Source organism: Rhinoraja longicauda, chromosome 19, assembly GCF_053455715.1.
Source record: "Rhinoraja longicauda isolate Sanriku21f chromosome 19, sRhiLon1.1, whole genome shotgun sequence".
NCBI lineage: Eukaryota > Metazoa > Chordata > Chondrichthyes > Rajiformes > Arhynchobatidae > Rhinoraja > Rhinoraja longicauda.
The window spans coordinates 10,092,301-10,115,627 of record NC_135971.1 but is presented as its reverse complement, the minus strand read 5'-3'; the positions used below and the strand labels follow the sequence as shown (position 1 = coordinate 10,115,627).

Sequence of the window (23,327 nt, the reverse complement as noted above, 5' to 3'; positions counted from 1 at the left end):
GACCACGGGCGCCGTCTGCACGGAGTTTGTACGTTCTCCCCGTGACCTGCGTGGGGTTTTCCCGAGATCTTCGGTTTCATAGAAACATAGACAATAGATGCAGGAGGAGGCCATTTGGCCCTTTGAGCCAGCACCACCATTCATCGTGATCATGGCGTCACCTACAACGGGTCCCCACCACTGGCCATATCTTCCCATCCCCTCCCCTCTCTGCGTTCCGCAGAGACCGTTCCCTCCGTAACTCCCTGGTCCACTCGTCCATTCCCACCCAAACCACCCCATCCCCGGGCACTTTCCCCTGCAACCGCACGAGATGCAACACCTGTCCCTTTACCTCCCCCCTCAACTCCATCCAAGGACCCAAACAGTCTTTGCAGGTGAGACAGAGGTTCACCTGCACCTCCTCCAACCTCATCTATTGCATCCGCTGCTCTAGATGTCAACTTGTTTACATCGGCGAAACCAATGTTTTCGAACGGAGATGAGGAAGAACTTTTTCAGTCAGAGAGTGGTGAAGGTGTGGAATTCTCTGCCTCAGAAGGCAGTGGGGGCCAGTTCGTTGGATGCTTTCAAGAGAGAGCTGGATAGAGCTCTTTAGGATAGCGGAGTGAGGGGGTATGGGGAGAAGGCAGGAACGGGGTACTGATTGAGAGTGATCAGCCATGATCGCATTGAATGGCGGTGCTGGCTCGAAGGGCTGAATGGCCTACTCCTGCACCTATTGTCTATTGTCAAGCGCAGGCTCGGCGATTGCTTCGCTGAACACCTGCGCTCGGTCCACGTTGGCCAAACTGGTCTCCCGGTGGCTGAGCACTTCAACTCCCCCTCCCATTCCCAGTCTGACCTTTCTGTCATGGGCCTCATCCAGTGCCATAGTGAGGCCCACCGCAAATTGGAGGAACAGCACCTCATATTTCACCTGGGCATCTTGCAGCCCTGTGGTATGAACATTGACTTCTCCAACTTGAGATAGTTCCTCTGTCCCTCTCTTCCCCTCCTCCTTCCCAGATCTCCCTCTATCTTCCTGTCTCCACCTATATCCTTCCTTTGTCCCACCCCCCTGACATCAGTCTGAAGAAGGGTCTCGACCCGAAACATCACGCATTCCTTCTCTCCTGAGATGCTGCCTGACCTGCTGAGTTACTCCAGCATTTTGTGAATAAATTCCTTCGATTTGTACCCGCATCTGCAGTTATTTTCTTATACTATTTTGTGATCATGGCTGATCATCCACAATCAGTAACCCGTGCCTGCCTTCTCCCCGTATCCCTTGATTCCACTAGCCCCCTAGAGCTCTATCTTACTCTCGTTTAAGTTCATCCAGTGAATTGGCCTCCACTGCCCTCTGTGCCAGAGAATTCCACAAATTCACAACTCTCTGGGTGAAAAAGTTTTTCCTCATCTCAGTTTCAACTGGTGTAAGAAAATAACTGCAGATGCTGGTACAAATCGAAGGTATTTATTTCACAAAATGCTGGAGTAACTCACCGGGTCAGGCAGCACCTCAGGAGAGACGGAATGGGTGATGTTTCGGGTCGAGACCCTTCTTCAGACTGAAGGGTCTCGACCCAAAACATCACCCATTCCTTCTCTCCTGAGATGCTGCCAGTCCCGCTGAGTTAATCCAGCATTTTGTGAAATAAATACCTTTCAGTTTTAAATGGCCTCCCTTTTATTCTTAGACTGTGGCCCTTTGTTCTGAACTCCCCCAACATTGAGAACATTTTTCCTGCATTGAGCTTGTCCAGTCCGTTTATAAATATATATGTTTCTGTAAGTTCCCGTCTCATCCTTCTAAATTCCAGTGAATACTTTGAAACTTTGGAGTATCCTCCCACACTCCAAAGACGTGCGGGTTTGTCAGTTAATTGGCTTGCTGTAAATGTAAAATTGTCCATCTTGCGAGTGGGCGGATGCATGGCAGATGCAGTTTAATGTGGATAAGTATGAGGTTATCCACTTTGGTGGTAAGAATAAGAAGACAGATTATTGTCCGAATTGTGTCAAGTTAGGAAAAGGGGACGTACAACGAGATCTGTGTGTCCTAGTGCATCGGTCACTGAAAGGAAGCATGCAGGTAAAGCAGGCAGTGAAGAAAGCCAATGGAATGTTGGCCTTCATAACAAGAGGAGTTGAGGATAGGAGCAAAGAGGTCCTTCTGCAGTTGTACAGGGCCCTAGTGAGACCGCACCTGGAGTACTGTGTGCAGTTTTGGTCTCCAAATTTGAGGAAGGATATTCTTGCTATTGAGGGCATGCAGCGTAGGTTTACTAGGTTAATTCCCGGAATGGCGGGACTGTCGTATGTTGAAAGACTGGAGCGACTAGGCTTGTATACACTGGAATTTAGAAGGATGAGAGGGGATCTTATTGAAACATATAAGATTATTAAGGGGTTGGACACGTTAGAGGCAGGAAACATGTTCCCGATGTTGGGGAGTCCAGAACAAGGGGCCCCCGTTTAAGAATAAGGGGTAGGCCATTTAGAACGGAGATGAGGAAAAACTTTTGCAGTCAGAGTTGGAAATCTGTGGAATTCTCTGCCTCAGAAGGAAGTGGAGGCCAATTATCTGAATGCATTCAAGAGAGAGCGAGATAGCGCTTAAGGATAGCGGAGTCAGGGGGTATGGGGAGAAGGCAGGAACGGGGTACTGATTGAGAATGATCAGCCATGATCACATTGAATGTCGGTGCTGGCTCGAAGGGCCGAATGGCCTCCTCCTGCACCTATTGTCTATTGTCGAAGGTAGATAGAGCTCTTAATGATAGCAGAGTCAGGGGGCATGGGGAGATTCTCCACAGATGCTGCCCGTCCCGCTGAGGCAGAGAATTCCACAGATTTACAACTCTCTGACTGAAAAAGTTTTTCCTCATCTCCGTTCTAAATGGCCTACCCCTTATTCTTAAACTGTGGCCCCTGGTTCTGGACTCCCCCAACATTGGGAACATGTTTCCTGCCTCTAACGTGTCCAACCCCTTAATAATCCTATACGTTTCGATAAGATCCCCTCTCATCCTTCTAAATTCCAGTGTATACAAGCCTAGTCGCTCCAGTCTTTCAACATACCTTCGGTTTGAACCAGCATCTGCAGTTCCTTCCTACACAGATTTATCCACGTTCTCCAGAGATGCTGCCCGTCCCGCTGAGAGTTACTCCAGCACTTTTGCTCTGTCTTCCCCCCACCCCTCCTGTACACAGCATCTGCAGTTCCTTCCTACACAGGTCTATCCACGTTCTCCACAAATGCTGAGTTCCTCCAGCACTTTTGCTGTGTGTCTTCCCCCAACCCCCATCCCATCCCATCATGTACTCGCTGGAATTTAGAAGATTGAGGGGGGATCTTATAGAAACTTACAAAATTCTTAAGGGGTTGGACAGGCTAGATGCAGGAAGATTGTTCCCGATGTTGGGGAAGTCCAGAACAAGGGGTCACAGTTTAAGGATAAGGGGGAAGTCTTTTAGGACCGAGATGAGAACGTTTTTTTTTTCACACAGAGAGTGGTGAATCTGTGGAATTCTCTGCCACAGAAGGTAGTTGAGGCTAGTTCATTGGCTATATTTAAGAGGGAGTTAGATGTGACCGTTGTGGCTAAAAGGATCAGGGGGTATGGAGAGAAGGCAGGTACAGGATACTGAGTTGGATGATCAGCCAAGATCATATTGAATGGCGGTGCGTGCAGGCTCGAAGGGCCGAATGGTCTACTCCTGCACCTATTTTCTATCTTTCTATGTTTACAGCATCTGCAGTTCCTTGATTCCACGTGAGCACACGGGATGAGCTCAGACGTGGAGGGCAAGGAAGTTGACTCGGGTCAGAGTTGACTCGGGTGGGAGTCGCTCCAGCAATTCTGCCCGGGTCCGCGTTGTCGCCTGCCATCATTTTTGCAAACCTACCTGGTTGATGAAATCCTTCAGGATCAGCATGTCGCCGGGGCTGTCGAACAAGCCGTGCACCACGATCACCGGCCTGTAGCATTGCGAAGCTCCCAGCAAGACGGCCGCCAGCAGAGACCAGGTGAACATGTCTGCCTCGCTTGTCGGAGATTGCAATGGTTGGTTGTGCGATGCCTGGTTGTGCAATGGTTGCTGCTGTTGCTGTTGCTGTTGCTGCTGCTGCTCGACTGAGCTTGGCCACTGGTGGTGCAGTGATTGCCCTCCCGCCCCCGGGTCAGTTCAGGCGGTCAGCGGCCGCGAACTCGCCTCCATCGCCCTTTCCCTCCCCCCCCGGGCTGCAACTGATCCGCGCAGCCGCGCACCACTTCCAATGGACTCATCACATCCTGCTTCCCCAACAACCGCCGCAGCGTCCCTGGCAACCGCACCACCACTTCCTGGTTCTTCCCTTCCCTCCCTCCCCAATTTTTTTCTCTCTCAAGTCAAGTCAATTTTATTTGTACAGCACATTTAAAAACAACCCACGTTGACCAAAGTGCTGAACATCAGTCCAGGTACTAAGAAACGAACATACAATGGCACACAAACATAAAAGCCAAGTCAATTTTATTTGTGTAGCACATTTGTGTTAATTGTGAGTTGTGAATCTGTGGAATTCTCTGCCTCAGAAGGCAGTGGAGGCCAATTCTCTGAATGCATTCAAGAGACAGCTAGATAGAGCTCTTAAGGATAGCGGATTCAGGGGGTATGGGGAGAAGGCAGGAACAGGGTACTGATTGAGAATGATCAGCCATGATCACATTGAATGGCGGTGCTGGCTCGGAGGGCCGAATTGCCTCCTCCTGCACCGATTGCCTATTTAAAATCAACCCACGTTGACCAAAGTGCTGAACATCAGTCCAGGTACTAAGAACGAACATACAATGGCACACAAACATAACAGTCAAGTCCATTTTATTTGTATAGCACATTTAAAAACAACCCACGTTGACCAAAGTGCTGAACATCAGTCCAGGTACTAAGAACGAACATACAATGGCACACAAACATAACAGTCAAGTCAATTTTATTAGCAACCGCACCACCACTTCCTGGTTCTTCCCCCCCACCCCCCAATTTTTTTCTCTCTCAAGTCAAATCAAGTCAATTTTATTTGTATAGCACATTTAACAACAAACCCACGTTGCCCAAAGTGCTGTACATCAGTTCAGTTACTAAGAACGAACATACAATGGCACACAATGCTGGAGTAACTCAGCAGGTCAGACTGAAGAAAGGTCTCGACCCGAAACGTCACCCATTCATTCTCTCCTGAGATGCTGCCTGAACTGCTGAGTTACTCCAGCATTTTGTGAATAAACACCTTCGATTTGTACCAGCATCTGCAGTTATTTTCTTATACAATGGCACACAAACATAACAGTCAAGTCAAGTCAAGTCAATTTTATTTGTATAGCACATTTAAAAACAACCCATGTTGACCAAAGTGCTGAACATCAGTTCAGGTACTAAGAACGAACATACAATGGCACACAAACACTCCAAAGACGTACAGGTATGTAGGTTAATTGGCTGGGTAGATGTAAAAAATTGTCCCTAGTGGGTGTAGGATAGTGTTAATGTACGGGGATCACTGGGCGGCACGGACTTGGAGGGCCGAAAAAAAGGCCTGTTTCCGGCTGTATATATATGATATGATATGATAACAGTCAAGTCAATTTTATTAGCAACCGCACCACCACTTCCTGGTTCTTCCCCACCCACCCCCCAATTTTTTTTTCTCTCAAGTCAAATCGAGTCAATTTTATTTGTATAGCACATTTAAAAACAACCCAGGTTGACAAAAGTGCCGTACATCAGTTCAGGTATTAAGAACGAAATATACAATGGTATGGCGAGTCTGGAGGCTTGTTCTTTGTTAAAGAAGTTTATTGCAGCAGCAATATTCGATTACAAAGTATAACAAACGAAATTACAGACAACCATTAAATCAAACTGTTCGAAATTTCGAAGTTCTCTTCCCACTGACTGGTTTTGGGCGCCAAAACCACCACCTGACCTTGCTGGCCAATCCGAGGGTTCGACTCTCAGGACCAATCCCTATGGTCGCTACAATGGCACACAAACATAACAGTCATGTCAAGTCAATTTTATTTGTATAGCACATTTAAAAACAACTCACGTTGACCAAAGTGCTGAATATCAGTCCAGTTACTAAGAACGAACACACAATGGCACACAATGCTGGAGTAACTCAGCAGGTCAGACTGAAGAAGGGTCTCGACCCGAAACGTCACCCATTCATTCTCTCCTGAGATGCTGCCTGACCTGCTGAGTTACTCCAGCATTTTGTGAATAAATACCTTCGATTTGTACCAGCATCTGCAGTTATTTTCTTATACAATGGCACACAAACATAACAGTTGAGTCAAGCCAAGTCAATTTTATTTGTATAGCACATTTAAAAACAACCCACGTTGACCAAAGTGCTGAACATCAGTTCAGGTACTAAGAACGAACATACAATGGCACACAAACATAACAGTCTAGTCAAGTCAATTTTATTTGTAGAGCACATTTGTGTTAATTGTGAGTTGTGAATCTGTGGAATTCTCTGCCCCAGAAGGCAGTGGAGGCCAATTCTCTGAATGCATTCAAGAGAGAGCGAGATAGAGCTCTTAAGGATAGCGGAGTCAGGGGGTATGGGGAGAAGGCAGGAACGGGGTACTGATTGAGAATGATCAGCCATGGTCACATTGAATTGTGGTGCTGGCTCGAATGGCTGAATGGCCTCCTCCTGCACCTATTGTCTATGGTGCAGTCCCCTTCACTTTCACCTCTGGTAGCTCTGATTGCAGTGGATTCAAAGCTGATGAAACCATCCATGGCAGAAGGAGCTAACCCATGCAGAATCATATTGTTAGCATGAAAGCATTCTCTCTTGAAAGCATCCAGTGAATTGGCCTCCACTGCCTTCTGAGGCAGTAAATTCCACAGATTCACAACAGTCTGAGTGAAAAAGTTTTTCCTCATCTCCGTTCTAAATGGCCTACCCCTTATTCTTAAACTGTGGCCCCTGGTTCTGGACTCCCCCCAACATTGGGAACATAATTTCACCACTAATTTCCATCGTGCTCGGTGCAGTTTTGTTCTCCAAATTTGAGGAGAACCAATATCTGACAAAGAAGATTTTTCTTATGCCCCCATGTCTAGTTTTCCCTGCTGTAATTTTAAATCCATTTTCTAGTCGTTGAACGTGCCTCGAACTTGTGCACCTGAGATAAATCTCCTCTCAACCTCCAGCGCTCCAATCACTAGTCCAGTAATAGACAATAGACAATAGGTGCAGGAGTAGGCTATTCGGCCCTTCTAGCCAGCACCACCATTCGATATGATCATGGCGGATCATTCTCAATCAGTACCCCGTTCCTGCCTTCTCCCCGTATCCCCTGACTCCGCTATCCTTAAGAGTTCTATCTAGCTCTCCCTTGAATGCATTCAGAGAATTGGCCTCCAAAGATTTACAGCTCTCTGAGTGAAAACGTTTTTCCTCATCTCCGTTCTAAATGGCCTACTCTTAAACTGTGACTCCCCAAACATTGGGAACAGGTTTCCTGCCTCTAACGTGTCCAACCCCTTAATAATCTTATATGTTTCGATAAGATCCCCTCTCATCCTTCTAAATTCCAGTCTATACAAGCCCAGTCTTTAAACATACGACAGTCCTGCCATTCCGGGAATTAACCTAGTTAACAGTAACATTGGAGGGGGGAGGTTGGGGGGAGGGGGGAGGGAGGGGGAGGAAGAGGGGGAGGGGGAGGGGGGGAGGGCGGGAGGCGGGAGGGGGAGGAAGGGGGGAGAGGGGAGGAGGGGAGTGGGGGGAGAAGGGAGGGAGGGGAGTGGGGGGAGAAGGGAGGGAGGGGAGGGGAGGAGGCAGTTGGGGGAAGAAGGGAGGGGGAGGGGAAAAGCTGGAGTTAGTATATCATATCCATTTACTTAACACGACTTGATTAGTTTGTGAAATCTGTCCTTTGTGTGTGATGAGACACCTAATCTGATGAAAGCACATCAACTTGAAATGTTTATTCTGCTTTGCCTCGTGATCGTGCCTGGCCGATTCCTGATTCCCCTGATTTATTTCAATAGACAATAGGTGCAGGAGGTGCAATTCGGCCCTTCGAGCCAGCACCGCCATTCAATGTGATCATGGCTGATCATTCTCAATCAGTACCCCGTTCCTGCCCACTCCTCATACCCCCTGACTCCGCTATCCTTAAGAGCTCTATCTAGCTCTCTCTTGAATGCATTCAGAGAATTGGCCTCCACTGCCTTCTGAGGCAGAGAATTCCACAGATTCACAACTCTCTGACTGAAAAAGTTTTTTCCTCATCTCCGTTCTAAATGGCCTACCCCTTATTCTTAAACTGCGTGGCCCCTGGTTCTGGAATTTCAGATTGCCAACACTTTTAGCATTTATCACTTGTTTGATCGATTGAAAGATACAGCTTGGAAATAAGCCCTTCGGCCCACCGAGTCCACACCGATCACATTAGTACAATGTTACAAGTGTACAAGTTGTGCAGGAAAATAACTGCAGGTGCTGGTTCAAATCGAAGGTAGACACAAAATGCTGGAGTAACTCAGCGGGTCAGGCAGCATCACTGGAGAGAAGGAATGGGTGACGTTTCGGGTCGAGACCAGTCTGAAGAAGGGTAAATAAATATATATATATATTTACCTGCACATATATATTTACATGCACACACTTATATATATATGCACACATATACAGTATACACACACACACACACACACACACACACACACACACACACACACACACACACACACACACATACATACATATAAAAACAAACAATCTGAAGAATCCTCGTTCCCTCAGTCTGAAGAAGGGTCTCGACCCGAAACGTCACCCATTCCTTCTCTCCTGAGATGCTGCCTGACCCGCTAAGTTACTCCAGCATTTTGTGAATAAATACCTTCGATTTGTACCAGCACCTGCAGTTATTTTCTAACAATAGTGCAATAATGACAATAATAATCTATGTATTTCAGAGTTTATTTGGAGGTTGTCGTGTTTAATAGCCTAATGGCTTCAGGGATGAAGCTGTTCCTAAACCTGCTCATTGCATGGTGGAAATTCCCTCTCATGCTGACAGACAATTGAGAAAGGTTTCGTAGCCTTGACCACAAACCCCAAACTGACAGCAGGAAGGGCAAGCTGCAAAAGAAGAACTGGAACAAAAAAATAAGGAAGGAAAGACTTCCAACAAATCAATCCTCTTGAGATAAGGCCACAGCGTGCTGGAGTAACTCAGCGGGTCTGGCAGCATCTGTGGAGAACATTCTCCAGAGATGCTGCCTGACCCACCGAGTTACTCCCGCACTCTGTGAAATGTCACCTACCACGTTCTCCACAGATGCTGCCTGACCCACCGAGTTACTCCAGCACTCTGTGAAACATCACCTATCCACGTTCTCCACAGATGCTGCCTGACCCGCTGAGTTACTCCAGCACTCTGTGAAACGTCACCTATCCACGATCTCCACAGATGCTGCCCGACCCGCTGAGTTACTCTAGTGTAAAGGAGAAAAGGGGATTGAAGGGTTACGGTGTATGTGACCAAATGCTACAGTCTGAAGAAGGGTCTCGACCTGAAACGTCGCCCATTCCTTCTCTCCTGAGACGCTGCCTGACCCGCTGAGTTACTCCAGCATTTTGTGAATAAATACCTGCGATTTGTACCAGCATCTGCAGTTATTTTCTTAATGCTACATGAAGATGAACTGTCACTGAATTAGAATTAGGAAGAACTTTTTCAGTCAGAGAGTGGTGAAGGTGTGGAATTCTCTGCCTCAGAAGGCAGTGGAGGCCAGTTCGTTGGATGCTTTCAAGAGAGAGCTGGATAGAGCTCTTAAGGATAGCGGAGTGAGGGGGTATGGGGAGAAGGCAGGAACGGGGTACTGATTGAGAGTGATCAGCCATGATCGCATTGAATGGCGGTGCTGGCTCGAAGGGCTGAATGGCCTACTCCTGCACCTATTGTCTATTGTCTATTGTCAGACGCCTGCAAGTCCATCTCTGTGTAGATGCCGGCTTGAGATTACAAAAGGGGTGTTGTAATCTTACAAAGGACAGGAGACCGATACAAAGGAAGAGCACACCTGAATTAATGACCTCGGACAATGGGCAGTGATAGTGGGTGATGATTCATTGAATTCCTATCCTCTTGCAAGACCACCTGTGTGAGGCGTCTGATTCCGTTATCTTCTTATCTTACTAAAACTCTGACTTGTATGTATATTTGTAACAGTGATTTCGGCTGATTCCTGCAAAACGGTGAGGCGTAGCGCCACAATCTTTGCACCGCCTTAATCACACCGCTGGACGCTTGCCGAAAATGATATTTTTATTTAATTCGGTCGTATAGTTTTTAAGTTACAGAGGTTTAAAAGTCCCAAAAAAATTCTCTCATTTTTTCGGCTGATTTTCGGCAAAAACGGTGAACTGTAGCGCCACGATCGTATAACATATAACAACTACAGCATGGAAACAGGCCTGTCCGGCCCTACCAGTCCACGCCGACCATTCTCCCTGACCTAGTCTCATCTACCTGCACTCAGACCATAACCCTCCAATCCCCTCCTATCCATATACCTATCCAATTTACTCTTAAATAATAAAATCGAGCCAGCCTCCACCACTTCCACTGGAAGCCCATTCCATACAGCCACAACCCTCTGAGTAAAGAAGTTTCCCCTCACGTTACCCCTAAACCTTTGTCCCTCAATTCTGAAGCTATGTCCCCTTGTTGGAATCTTCCCCACTCTCAAAGGGAAAAGCCTACCCACGTCAACTCTGTCCGTCCCTCTCAAAAATTTTAAAACCTCTATCAAGTCCCCCCTCAACCTTCTACGCTCCAAAGAATAAAGACCCAACCTATTCAACCTCTCTCTGTAGCCTAAGTGCTGAAACCCAGGCAACATTCTAGTAAATCTCCTCTGTACCCTCTCCATTTTATCGACATCCTTCCTATAATTTGGCGACCAAAACTGCACACCATACTCCAGATTCGGCCTCACCAATGCCCTGTACAATTTCAACATTACATCCCAACTTCTATACTCGATGCTCTGATTTATAAAGGCAAGCATACCAAACGCCTTCTTCACCACCCTATCCACATGAGATTCCACCTTCAGGGAACAATGCACAGTTATTCCCAGATCACTCTGTTCCACTGCATTCCTCAATTCCCTACCATTTACCCTGTACGTCCTATTTTGATTTGTCCTACCAAAATGCAGCACCTCACACTTATCAGCATTAAACTCCATCTGCCATCTTTCAGCCCACCCTTCCAAAAGGCCCAAGTCTCTCTGTAGACTTTGAAAATCTACCTCACTATCAACTACTCCACCTATCTTAGTATCATCTGCATATTTACTAATCCAATTTGCCACACCATCATCCAGATCATTAATGTAAATGACAAACAACAGTGGACCCAACACAGATCCTTGGGGCACTCCACTAGACACTGGCCTCCAACCTGACATACAATTGTCAACCATTACCCTCTGGTATCTCCCATTCAGCCATTGTTGAATCCATCTTGCAACCTCACTATTAATACCCAACGATTTAACCTTCTTAATCAACCTTCCATGTGGAACCTTGTCAAATGCCTTACTGAAGTCCATATAGACAACATCCACAGCCTTGCCCTTATCAATTTCCCTGGTAACCTCTTCAAAAAATTCAAGAAGATTAGTCAAACATGACCTTCCAGGCACAAATCCATGTTGACTGTTTCTAATCAGGCCTTGATTATCCAAATAATTATATATATTGTCCCTAAGTATCTTTTCCATTAATTTTCCCACCACAGACGTCAAACTAATAGGTCTATAATTGCTAGGTTTACTTTTAGAACCTTTTTTAAACAAAGGCACAACATGCGCAATGCGCCAATCTTCCGGCACCATCCCTGTTTCTAATGACGTTTGAAATATTTCCGTCATAGCCCCTGCTATTTCTGCACTAACTTCCCTCAATGTCCTAGGGAATATCCTATCAGGACCTGGAGACTTATCCACTTATAGTTTTTAAAGTTACAGAGGTTTTAGTAAAAAAAAAAATTCCAGACGTTTTTTTCCATGGCCTTCAGCGTGTGACGTCAAAATGCCCATGCACCCCCCTCCTACTGATTTATTGAAGGCTTTCAGCGTGGCGCTGCTGTGCGTCTGTGCTCCTCTCTCCCCTTGCTCCTCTCTCCCACACCCGGGAGATCCTCTCCTCGCTATCCCCCCCCCCCCCGGACCTTTCACTGATGCGCTCCCCCCCCCCCCCTGTCCTTTCACTGATGCGCTCCCCCCCCCCCGACCTGTTGGTGCTGGGGCAAGAGAGAGTAGGGGAAAGGGGTGTGCTGGGGAAAGGGGGGTGGGGGAGAGTAAGAGTGTGTCTGGGGGAGAGAGAATGGTGGCGGGGTCTGAGAATGGGGACTGGGGAGGGGGACAACAGGGGTCGTCCGGAGGGGGCTTGGTGGTGGGGGAGATAGGGGTACTGGGAAAAGGGGAGGTCGTGGGGAAAGGGGGGGTGTGGGGAGAGTAAGATTGGGGTTGGGGGAGGAGAGAATGGGGGGTGTGGGAATGGGCCCAACGGGCCCTCTTCGCTAGTCACTTCTAAAAACCTATTGTGTTTGGTGTATAAAAATGCTGCTGAAACACTCTGTGAGTGAGTGTTGGCCCTCGAGTGACTGCCTGCGTGCAAGACTGCCCAGCTTGTCTGGCAAAATGCCTCATCGCCAGAGCTCACCAACAAGCACCAAGACCTGGCTTGGCTGGCGGTGAGGGGAGCCCTCCCAGTCAGATCTTTCCTGCACCGCCAGAACCTCACTACCAGCGCACGCTGCCCTCCGGGACGGCTGCTATGGAGAGGAGACGGTGGCCCACCTCTTCACAGAGTGTGGATTTGCCAAGGGAGAGTCTGGAGAGGTTTGCAGGGGTCCCTGTCACGGTTCATTCCGAGCAGCTCCGTCACATGGAAACATAGAAAATAGGTGCAGGAGTAGGCCCATTCGGCCCTTCGAGCCTGCACCGCCATTCAATATGATCATGGCTGATCATCCAGCTCAGTAACCTGTACCTGCCTTCTCTCCATACCCCCTGATCCCTTTAGCCACAAGGGCCACATCTAACTCCCTCTTAAATATAGCCAATGAACTGGCCTCAACTACCTTCTGTGGCAGAGAATTCCACAGACTCACCACTCTCTGTGTGAAGAAATGTTTTCTCATCTCAGTCCTAAAAGACTTCCCCCTTATCCTTAAGCTGTGACCCCTGGTTCTGGACTTCCCCAACATCGGGAACAATCTTCCCGCATCTAGCCTCTCCAACCCCTTAAGAATTTTATATGTTTCTATAAGATCTCCTCTCATCCTTCTAAATTCCAGTGTATACAAGCCTAGTCGCTCCAGTCTTTCAACATACGACAGTCCCGCCATTCCGGGAATTAACCTAGTAAACCTACGCTGCACGCCCTCAATAGCAAGAATATCCTTCCTCAAATTTGGAGACCAAAACTGCACACAGTCCTCCAGTTGCGAGCAGTGGAGGCCAATTATGCCGAGCAGCTCCGTCACAGAGGACTCTGTGATCTCCGGACTGTTCCCAGGGACGCATTCGGAGAGCGACATCGAGTGCTGCTGGAAGGTCATCAACTTGGTGAAAGACGCTCTTTGGTCTGCCCGATCCTTGTTGACCTCCCAGCAGAGCGAGCTGTCCGTCGGGGAATGTTGCTGGCTAGGCCCGCTGCAGACTGCAGGAGTACGTGCTGAGAGATGCACTGAAGCTTGGTGCAGCCAACGCCAAGGCCCTGTGGGGGAGGACCACAGTCTAGGGTACTTCCGCTGCTGGACATGGGGGGCAGGGTGTGGTGGAGAGAGACGCCCCTCCAAATAAGGGATTCTGTGTTAATTTGGAAATGAATATCCGCATTGAATGTTTAACCTCCAGAAATGTCAGATGGGGTTTTTGAAAAGAAGATGTTTTGTAAATATTTATTACTTGAATAAAGTATTTTTTGATATTAAAAAAAACCTAGTTGTAGCTCTTCCATTCCCACTGGTGTAATAAAGACTTTAATGTTTTACCACTTTATGGTATTGTTGCCTGTCGAGTAGAATCAAACTTTAACACAGCACTCTGGGAAACGTCACCTATCCACTTTCTCCACAGATGCTGCCTGACCCGCTGAGTTACTCCAGCACTCTGTCAAACGTCGCCTATGCATGTTCTCCAGAGATGGTGCCTGACCTGCTGAGTTTCTCCAGCACTCTGTGAAACGTCACCTATCCACGTTCTCCACAGATGCTGCCTGACCCGCTGAGTTACTCCAGCACTCTGTGAAACTTCACCTATCCATGTTCTCCACAGATGCTGCCCGACCCGCTGAGTTACTCCAGCACTCTGTGTCCTCTTATGCATTACCCAGCATGGGTAGGTATTTGTTTCTGCCTTCCGAGATGACACTCCAGTGACGACTGAAGCTATTTATCGCCAATCATGAAAGTTTGGAATAGGTTGTAATGTCATATTGAAGAGGAGGTGAATTTCATTCTTCCACACACGTCTGAAAAAAAAATCTTAAATTTGTAACTACTTTTCATCTGACTGAGGGAACATCAATTGTTTCAAAACTCTGCCTGGTGGATCTGACCTCCCCATTCTGCAACCTTCACTGCCCTCACTGTTCGTCAGCTGTGTCTCTGCGGAGATACGAGGAACACAAAGTGCCGGGGTAATTCAGCATGTCAGGCAGCATCTCTGGAGAACATCGACCCGAAACGTCACCTATCCACGTTCTGCAGAGATGCCCCTGATCTGCTGAGTTATTCCAGCCCCTTGCGCCTGTCAGTGTATTAACCATCATCGGCGAGACCAAACGCAGACTGGGCGATCGTTTCACGGAACACCTTCGCTCAGCGCATTTGACCCTTCGAGCCAGCAACACCATTCATTGTGATCATGGCTGATCATCTACAATCAGTAAACCGTGCCTGCCTTCTCCCTATATCCCTTGATTCCGTTAGCCCCGAGAGCTCTATTTGACTCTCTTTTAAATTCAATACAATGCAATACAATATATCTTTATTGTCATTGTACAGGGGTACAACGAGATTGGGAATGCGCCTCCCATACGATACAATAATTTAATTAGCTAGTCAGTATTAATTTAAACAACAACAACCCAATGAAACAAATTAGGACAGTTTTAAAACAGAATAAAATGCAAGTAGATCTGTGCCGGTTCACTGTGCGATGTGACCATCCGGCTCAGCAGGACCGGTTCATAGCAGCTATGGTCCTGGGGATGAAGCTGTTTCTGAGTCTGGAGGTACGGGCGTAGAAGGCCTTGTATCGTCTGCCCGATGGTAGAAGTTCGAACAGACTGTTGCAGGGGTGTGAAGAGTCTTTGTGGATGCTGGTGGCTTTTCTGAGGCATCGTGTGTTGTAGATGCCCTCCAAGGCTGGTAGCTGTGTTCCGATGGCCCTCTGAGCTCTATGGACTACCCGCTGAAGAGCTTTCCTCTCTGCCTCCGTGCAGCTGAGATACCACACAGGGATACCATGTAGGATGCTCTCTATGGTGCAGCAGTAGAAGGTCATCAGCAGCTGTTGGGGTAGACCAGACTTCTTCAGTGTTCTCAGGTAGAACAGTCGTTGCTGTGCCTTCTTGACCAGCGCAGCAGTGTTATTGGACCATGTTAGGTCCTCCGAAATGTGAGTGCCCAGAAACTTGAAGCTGGACACTCTTTCCACACTGTCCCCGTTGATAAAGATCGGGGCGTATTCCCCGTTGTGTGACCTACGGAAGTTGATGATCAGCTCCTTGGTCTTGGTGGTATTTAGGGACAGGTTGTTATCAGAGCACCAGTCTGCCAGCAATTCATGCAGTGAATTGGCCTCCACTGCCTTCCGTGAAAAGGAATTCCACAAATTCACAACTCTGGGTGAAAAAGTTTCTTGTCACCTCAGTTTTAAAATGGCCTCCCCTTTATTCTTAGACTGTGTGTAGCCCCTGGTTCTGGACCCCCCCCCCTCCCCACCCCCCACCCCTCCCCCCCCCCTCCCCAAAATTGGGAACATTTTTTCTGCATCTAGCTTGTCCAGTCCATTTATAATTTTATACGTCTCTGTAAGATCCCCTCTCATCCTTCTAAACTTCAGCGTATACAAGCTCAGTCTTTCCAATCTTTCCTCGTACCGGACATTTCTTCTCTCCAAGTCAAGTCAGGTCAAGTTTATTTGTCACACACACATACACGATGTGCAGCGAAATGAAAGTGGCAATGCCTGCGGATTGTTCAAAAAAAGAATTACAGTTACAGCATATAAATTAAAGTTAACATAGAGAAGACAAAATGTAGTCCCTGGAGTTATAATAGTTAACAGTCCTGATGGCCTGTGGGAAGAAACTCCGTCTCATCCTCTCTGTTTTCACAGCGTGACAGCGGAGGCGTTTGCCTGACCATAGCAGCTGGAACAGTCCGTTGCTGGGGTGGTAGGGGTCCCCCATAATGTTGCTGGCTCTGGATCTGCACCTCCTGATGTATAGGTCCTGCAGGGGGGCGAGTGTAGTTCCCATGGTGCGTTCAGCCGAATGCACTACTCTCCGCAGAGCCTTCCTGTCCTGGGCAGAGCTGTTCCCAAACCAGATTGTGATGTTGCCGGACAAGATGCTTTCTACAGCCCCAGAGTAGAAGCACTGAAGGATCCCCATAGAGACTCTGAATCTCCTCAACTGTCTGAGGTGGTAAAGGCGCTGCTTTGCCTTACTCACCAGTGCAGCAATGTGTGTTGTCCATGTCAGATCCTCTGTGATGTGGACTCCCAGGTAGTTAAAGCTGCTCACCCTATCCACAGTAGACCCATCTATCTCCAGTGGCGTGTACGTCCTCGGATGTTGAGCCCTTCTAAAGCCTACAATCAGCTGCTTAGTTTTTGTGACATTCAAGAGGAGGCTATTGTCCTGACACCAGAGTGCCAGATCAGCCACCTCCTCCCGGTAGGCCTTCTCATCATTGTCGGAGATCCGGCCCACCACCACAGTGTCATCAGCAAACTTGATGATGGAGTTTGAGCTGAACCTGGCCCCACAGTCATGTGTGTACAGGGAGTACAGTAGGGGGCTAAGGACGCAACCCTGGGGGGATCCTATGTTCAGAGTGAGGGAGCTAGATGTGTGTTCCCCCATCCTGACCACTTGGGGCCTGGCGGTGAGAAAGTCCAGGACCCAGGCACACAGAGGGGTGCTAAGCTCCAGTTCCAGCAGCTTCTCAGCCAGTCTGCTGGGGACGATTGTGTTGAATGCTGAACTGAAGTCTGAGTTACTCCAGCTTTTTTTTAGCGTCTGAAAATTCAGTTTAAACCAGCATCAGCTGTTCCTTCCTGCACCCTATATATGTCAAAGCTTTTAAACCTAATTTTGCGGTCAGAATTAGTGGTCTTTAAAGGTTGTTTTGGGAGGGGGACATCTTATTGTAAACAACGTGTACCAGATTTCCCTGCAACCGGTGCCTCGTTGAAGCAGTCTCTTGTCTGACCTTGCAAATGCTGTTTGTTAACCTTTGATGTTAGAGGACTTCGCGGGACATTGCAACCGAAGGGGGGTGTATTTAAAGCTCCTTGAAACATGAGATTAAAAATAATCTGATCTCAACGAGCAACAGGAATAGTGGACTCCACCACGCCCTGATATTGACCTTTTTATTTTAAAGAAGGAACTGCAGATGTTGGTTTAAAACCGAAGATAGACCCAAAAAATAACTCGGCGGGTCAGGCAGCATTTCTGGAGAGAAGGAACAGGGTGGGGTGGGGGGGAGGGATGTTTCGGGTCGAGACTCGGTGACATAGAAACATAGAAACATAGAAAATAGGTGCAAGAGTAGGCCATTCGGCCCTTCGAGCCTGCACCGCCATTCAATATGATCATGGCTGATCATCCAGCTCAGTATCCCGTACCTGCCTTCTCTCCGTACCCCCTGATCCCTTTAGCCACAAGGGCCACATCTAACTCCCTCTTAAATATAGCCAATGAACTGGCCTCAACTACCTTCTGTGGCAGAGAATTCCACAGACTCACCACTCTCTGTGTGAAGAAATGTTTTCTCATCTCGGTCCTAAAAGACTTCCCCCTTATCCTTAAGCTGTGATCCCTGGTTCTGGACTTCCCCAACATCGGGAACAATCTTCCCGCATCTAGCCTCTCCAACCCCTTAAGAATTTTATATGTTTCTATAAGATCCCCCCTCAGTCTTCTAAATTCCAGCGAGTACAAGCCCAGTCTATCCAGTCTTTCTTCATATGAAAGTCCTGCCATCCCTGGGATCAATCTGGTGAACCTTCTCTGTACTCCCTCTAAGGCTAGAATGTCTTTCCTCAGACATTTTAACGTTAACAGTTTGTGTGTTTGTTTGTGTGTGTGTTTGTTTGTGTGTGTTTGTTTGTGTGTGTGTGTGTTTGTGTGTGTGTTTGTGTGTGTGTGTTTGTTTGTGTGTGTGTGTGTTTGTGTGTGTGTTTGTGTGTGTGTGTTTGTTTGTTTGTGATGTATGTGTTTGTGTGTGTGTGTGTTTGTGTGTATGTTTGTGTGTGTGTGTGTGTGTGTGTGTGTGTGTGTTTGTGTGTGTGTTTGTGTGTGTGTGTGTGTGTGTGTGTGTGTGTTTGTGTGTGTGTGTGTGTGTGTGTTTGTGTGTGTGTGTGTGTGTGTGTTTGTGTGTGTGTGTGTTTGTGTGTGTGTTTGTGTGTGTGTTTGTGTGTGTGTTTGTGTGTGTGTTTGTTTGTGTGTGTTTGTTTGTGTGTGTGTGTGTGTGTTTGTGTGTGTGTGTTTGTGTGTGTGTGTGTTTGTGTGTGTGTGTGTGTTTGTGTGTGTGTCTTTGTTTGTGTGTGTGTTTGTGTGTGTATGTGTGTGTTTGTTTGTGTGTGTGTGTGTTTGTGTGTGTGTGTGTGTGTTTGTGTGTGTGTGTGTGTGTGTGTGTGTGTTTGTGTGTGTGTGTGTATGTTTGTTTGTGTGTGTGTGTTTGTGTGTGTGTGTTTGTTTGTGTGTGTGTTTGTTTGTTTGTGTGTGTGTTTGTGTGTGTGTGTGTGTGTGTGTGTGTTTGTGTGTGTGTGTGTGTGTGTTTGTGTGTGTGTTTGTGTGTGTGTGTTTGTGTGTGTGTTTGTGTGTGTGTGTTTGTGTGTGTGTTTGTTTGTGTGTGTGTGTGTTTGTGTGTGTGTGTGTGTGTGTTTGTGTGTGTGTTTGTGTGTGTGTGTGTTTGTGTGTGTGTGTGTGTTTGTGTGTGTGTCTTTGTTTGTGTGTGTGTGTGTGTGTGTGTGTGTGTTTGTGTGTGTGTGTGTGTGTGTGTTTGTTTGTGTGTGTGTGTGTGTGTGTTTGTGTGTGTGTTTGTGTGTGTGTGTGTGTGTGTGTGTGTGTGTGTGTTTGTGTGTGTGTGTGTGTTTGTGTGTGTGTGTGTGTGTGTGTGTGTGTGTGTTTGATTTGTTTGTGTGTGTGTGTGTGTGTGTGTGTGTGTGTGTTTGTGTGTGTGTGTGTGTGTGTGTTTGTTTGTGTGTGTGTTTGTGTGTGTGTTTGTGTGTGTGTTTGTGTGTGTGTTTGTGTGTGTGTTTGTGTGTGTGTGTGTGTGTGTGTGTGTTTGATTTGTTTGTGTGTGTGTTTGTTTAATGGGAGAGCTTCTCGCCCAGAAACAGGCGATAGGGTTGGAGTGGGATTGTGTGCGTCTGTCACTAATCAGTGCTATTTTCGTGTCCCTGACGCCTCCATCACGTACTGACAGTCCCGCACGTCCTTCTCCGTTGTAAACACACGCACACAGGAAGCAGACACCAATTTCTGGTGAACTCTAAACTCCTGGCATTCCCTTAACATCCGACTCCAGCACCTTCTGGGAGCTGAAAGCTACAACTAAACTACTGGTCCTTTAAAAAAAATATATATATATATATCTGTTTAAGTGTCGGAATGAAATAAATGCGTTCCCAGTAAAGGACGGTCATGATGCCCACGGCGTCTATGCGCCTCTTGGTGAGTTTCACTCTAAGTTCCATAAGCTGGTTACATTTGTTGCAAGGACTTACTTGTGTGTGTGTGTTCAAGGGGAGGAAGGTATAACATGTTGCTCATTGTAGCCAGCCTTCTCTGTCGCCTCCTTTAACGCTGGGGCGGGGAGTTTCATTTATTTATTTATTTTGTTACATGTTGCAAAGTCAAAACAAACACACTGCACAGGAAAAGAACTGCAGCCTGCTGGTTTAAATCGAAATGCTGGAGTAACTCAGCGGGACAGGCAGCATCTCTGGAGAGAAAGGCGTTTTGGGGTCGAGACCCTTATTTCTTCAGACTGTGTGTGTGTCAAGTCAAGTCAAGTCAATTTATTTGTATAGCACATTTAAAAACAACCCACGTTGACCAAAGTGCTGCACATCTGACTAGGAAAAACTGTGTGTGTGTGTGTGTGTCGACGCCAGAAGTTAAAACAGCAAACGAGAAACGCTGTGGGTGGGATCCAAATTCATTTCTTGTTCCTCCCTCAATTTGATTGTTGGGTCAAAGTGGGCATTCTCAAAAAAAAGTCAATGTCTTTGATTTCACAAAGTAAATTTATTTCTCAAAATTTATTTCTCAAAATTTATTTCTCAAAAATAAATGCAGTTGAGATCTCTGGTGTGGTTCAGGCCTTGTGTACAAAACTTTTTTTTAAATTGCAACTTTGTTGTTTTGGGGTTGGACGGACATTGCACACGTGTGCAATTGAATGTCACCGAGCTGCGGGTTTAAAGCGACTTGAAAGCAAAATGCGACCGCCTCACATTTCCATTTTACACCGAATTAAACATTACTGCAACAAAAAAAAACGTTTAGTGCACTGTGATGGATGTTTCTTTTTTTGTTGTTGTTTGTGTTGGTTGTGATTGAGTGTGAAATTGTTTATTTTTATTGCTCTATTGCTGGATTGCGTGGGTGACCTTTCGTTTCAATAGACAATAGTGTCAGAAAATAACTTCTGATGTTGGTACAAATCGAAGGTATTTATTCACAAAATGCTGGAGTAACTCAGCGGGTCAGGCAGCATCTCGGGAGAGAAGGAATGGGTGACGTTTCGGGTCGAGACCGAGAAATCCTTGGTTTAAACCGAGGATAGACATAAAATGCTGGAGTAACTCAGCGGGACAGGCAGCATCTCTGGAGAGAATAGACAATAGGTGCAGGAGGAGGCCTTTCAGCCCTTTGAGCCAGCACCGACACTCAATGTGATCATGGCTGATCATTCTCAATCAGTACCCCGTTCCTGCCATACCCCCTGACTCCGCTATCCTTAAGAGCTCTATCTAGCTCTCTCTTGAATGCATTCAGAGAATTGGCCTCCATCACTGCACATCTTGTATGTGTATGTGACAAATAGACTTGACTTGACCAGGTTGGAGTACCACCTGGTCTCAATTGCATTTGTTTTTGTTTCTTGTCCTTTGCGAAATGAACAATTTGACTTTGAGAAGTGCACACTTTGACCCACGCACGGCAAAATTAAGCGAGGAAGATTTGAAATTGGATTTCACAGCGTTTCTCTGGAATTTAGAAGGATGAGAGGGGATCTTATCGAAACGTATAAGATTATGAAGGGGTTGGACACGTTAGAGGCAGGAAACAAGGCCTTAAGACTTATTGGAGCAGGTGGGTAAAAATTCAGGAGGGTATTCGACTCGTCAACAAAATAAAATCTAGGCCCATGCTAAAATTAACACAGCAGAACTGGGATAAAAATGAAACAAAATAAAAATGGACAATAGGTGCAGGAGTAGGCCATTCGGCCCTTCGAGCCAGCACTGCTGGGTACACTTCCAAAATGCTGGATACACTCCCTGTAGATTTTTCTCCTAATAATTTAGGTTAATATATTTGGTCAAAGAGGTATATAATAAGCTACCGAAGGCAGTGGAGGCCAATTCACTGGATGTTTTCAAGAGAGTTAGATTTAGCTCTTTGGCTAAAGGAATCAAGGGGTATGGGGAAAAAGCAGGAACGGGGTACTGATCTGCCATGATCGGAGTTGAGTATAGGAGCAAAGAGGTCCTTCTGCAGTTGTACAGGGCCCTAGTGAGACCACACCTGGAGTACTGTGTGCAGTTTTGGTCTCCAAATTTGAGGAAGGATATTCTTGCTATTGAGGGCATGCAGCATAGGTTTACTAGGTTAATTCCCGGAATGGCGGGACTGTCGTATGTTGAAAGACTGGAGCAACTAGGCTTGTATACACTGGAATTTAGAAGGATGAGAGGGGATCTTATCGAAACATATAAGATTATTAAGGGGTTGGACATGTTAGAGGCAGGAAACATGTTCCCAATGTTGGGGGAGTCCAGAACCAGGGGCCACAGTTTAAGAATAAGGGGTAGGCCATTTAGAATGGAGATGAGGAAAAAAAAATTCAGTCAGGGAGTTGTAAATCTGTGGAATTCTCTGCCTCAGAAGGCAGTGGATGCCAATTCTCTGAATGCATTCAAGAGAGAGCTAGATAGAGCTCTTAAGGACAGCGGAGTCAGGGGGTATGGGGAGAAGGCAGGAACGGGGTACTGATTCAGAATGATCAGCCATGATCACATTGAATGGCTGTGCTGGCTCCAAGGGCCGAATGGCCTCCTCCTGCAGTCCACAATCAGCTCCTTAGTTTTTGAGACATTCAAGTGGAGGCTGTTGTCCTGACACCAGAGTGCCAGATCAGCCACGTCCTCCCGGTCGGTATGCCTTAAGACTTATTGGGGATGGTGGGCAAAAATTCAGGAAGGTATTCGACACGTCAACAAAATAAAATCTAGGCCCATGCTAAAATTAACACAGCAGAACTGGGATAAAAATGGAACAAAATAAAAATGGACAATAGGTGCAGGAGTAGGCCATTCGGCCCTTCGAGCCAGCACTGCTGGGTACACTTCCAAAATGCTGGATACACTCCCTATAGATTTTTCTCCTAATATTTTAGGTTAATAACCAAGGTCAAAGAGGTATATTATAAGCCACCGAAGGCAGTGGAGGCCAATTCACTGGATGTTTTCAAGAGAGTTAGATTTAGCTCTTTGGCTAAAGGAATCAAGGGGTATGGGGAAAAAGCAGGAACCAGGTACTGATTTTGGATGATCAGCCATGATCACATTGAATGGTGGTGCTGGCTCGAAGGGCTGAATGGCCTACTACTGCACCTATTTTCCTGTTTCTATGTTTTCTATAAGAACGGGTGACATTTCTTGACTAGAAACGATCTCTCCAGAGTTGCTGCCTGTCCTGCTGGGTTACTCCAGCTTTTTGTGTCTACTTTTGGTCTAAACCGGCATCTGCAGTTCCTTCTTACACATATAATCAAGAG

The 23,327-nt window shown here is 46.8% G+C and overlaps 2 protein-coding genes across 4 annotated transcripts in view; one reads left to right on the top strand and one right to left on the bottom strand.

The window, feature by feature from the left end:
* The window catches only part of LOC144602817 (lysosomal thioesterase PPT2-A-like), a 9,298-nt gene extending 5,069 nt beyond the window's left edge, over positions 1-4,229 (bottom strand). Inside the window, exons 1-2 of the mRNA XM_078415939.1 lie at positions 3,895-4,229; positions 3,737-3,750 (exon numbers count right to left, since the gene is read on the bottom strand). Coding sequence (XP_078272065.1) covers positions 3,737-3,750; positions 3,895-4,023 — 143 coding nt within the window. The 5' untranslated portion in view covers positions 4,024-4,229. The remainder of the gene's footprint in view (positions 1-3,736; positions 3,751-3,894) is intronic.
* LOC144603086 (carnitine O-acetyltransferase-like) overlaps positions 3,909-23,327 on the top strand; it is a 58,247-nt gene continuing 38,828 nt past the window's right edge. For 2 of the 3 annotated variants that reach the window (XM_078416220.1, XM_078416219.1), the window contains exon 1: positions 19,833-19,993. In XM_078416220.1, the coding sequence (XP_078272346.1) occupies positions 19,964-19,993 (30 nt within the window). In that variant the 5' untranslated portion in view covers positions 19,833-19,963. Of the gene's footprint in view, positions 4,016-19,832; positions 19,994-23,327 lie in introns of those variants that run through there. The other variant, XM_078416222.1, reaches the window with a different exon arrangement.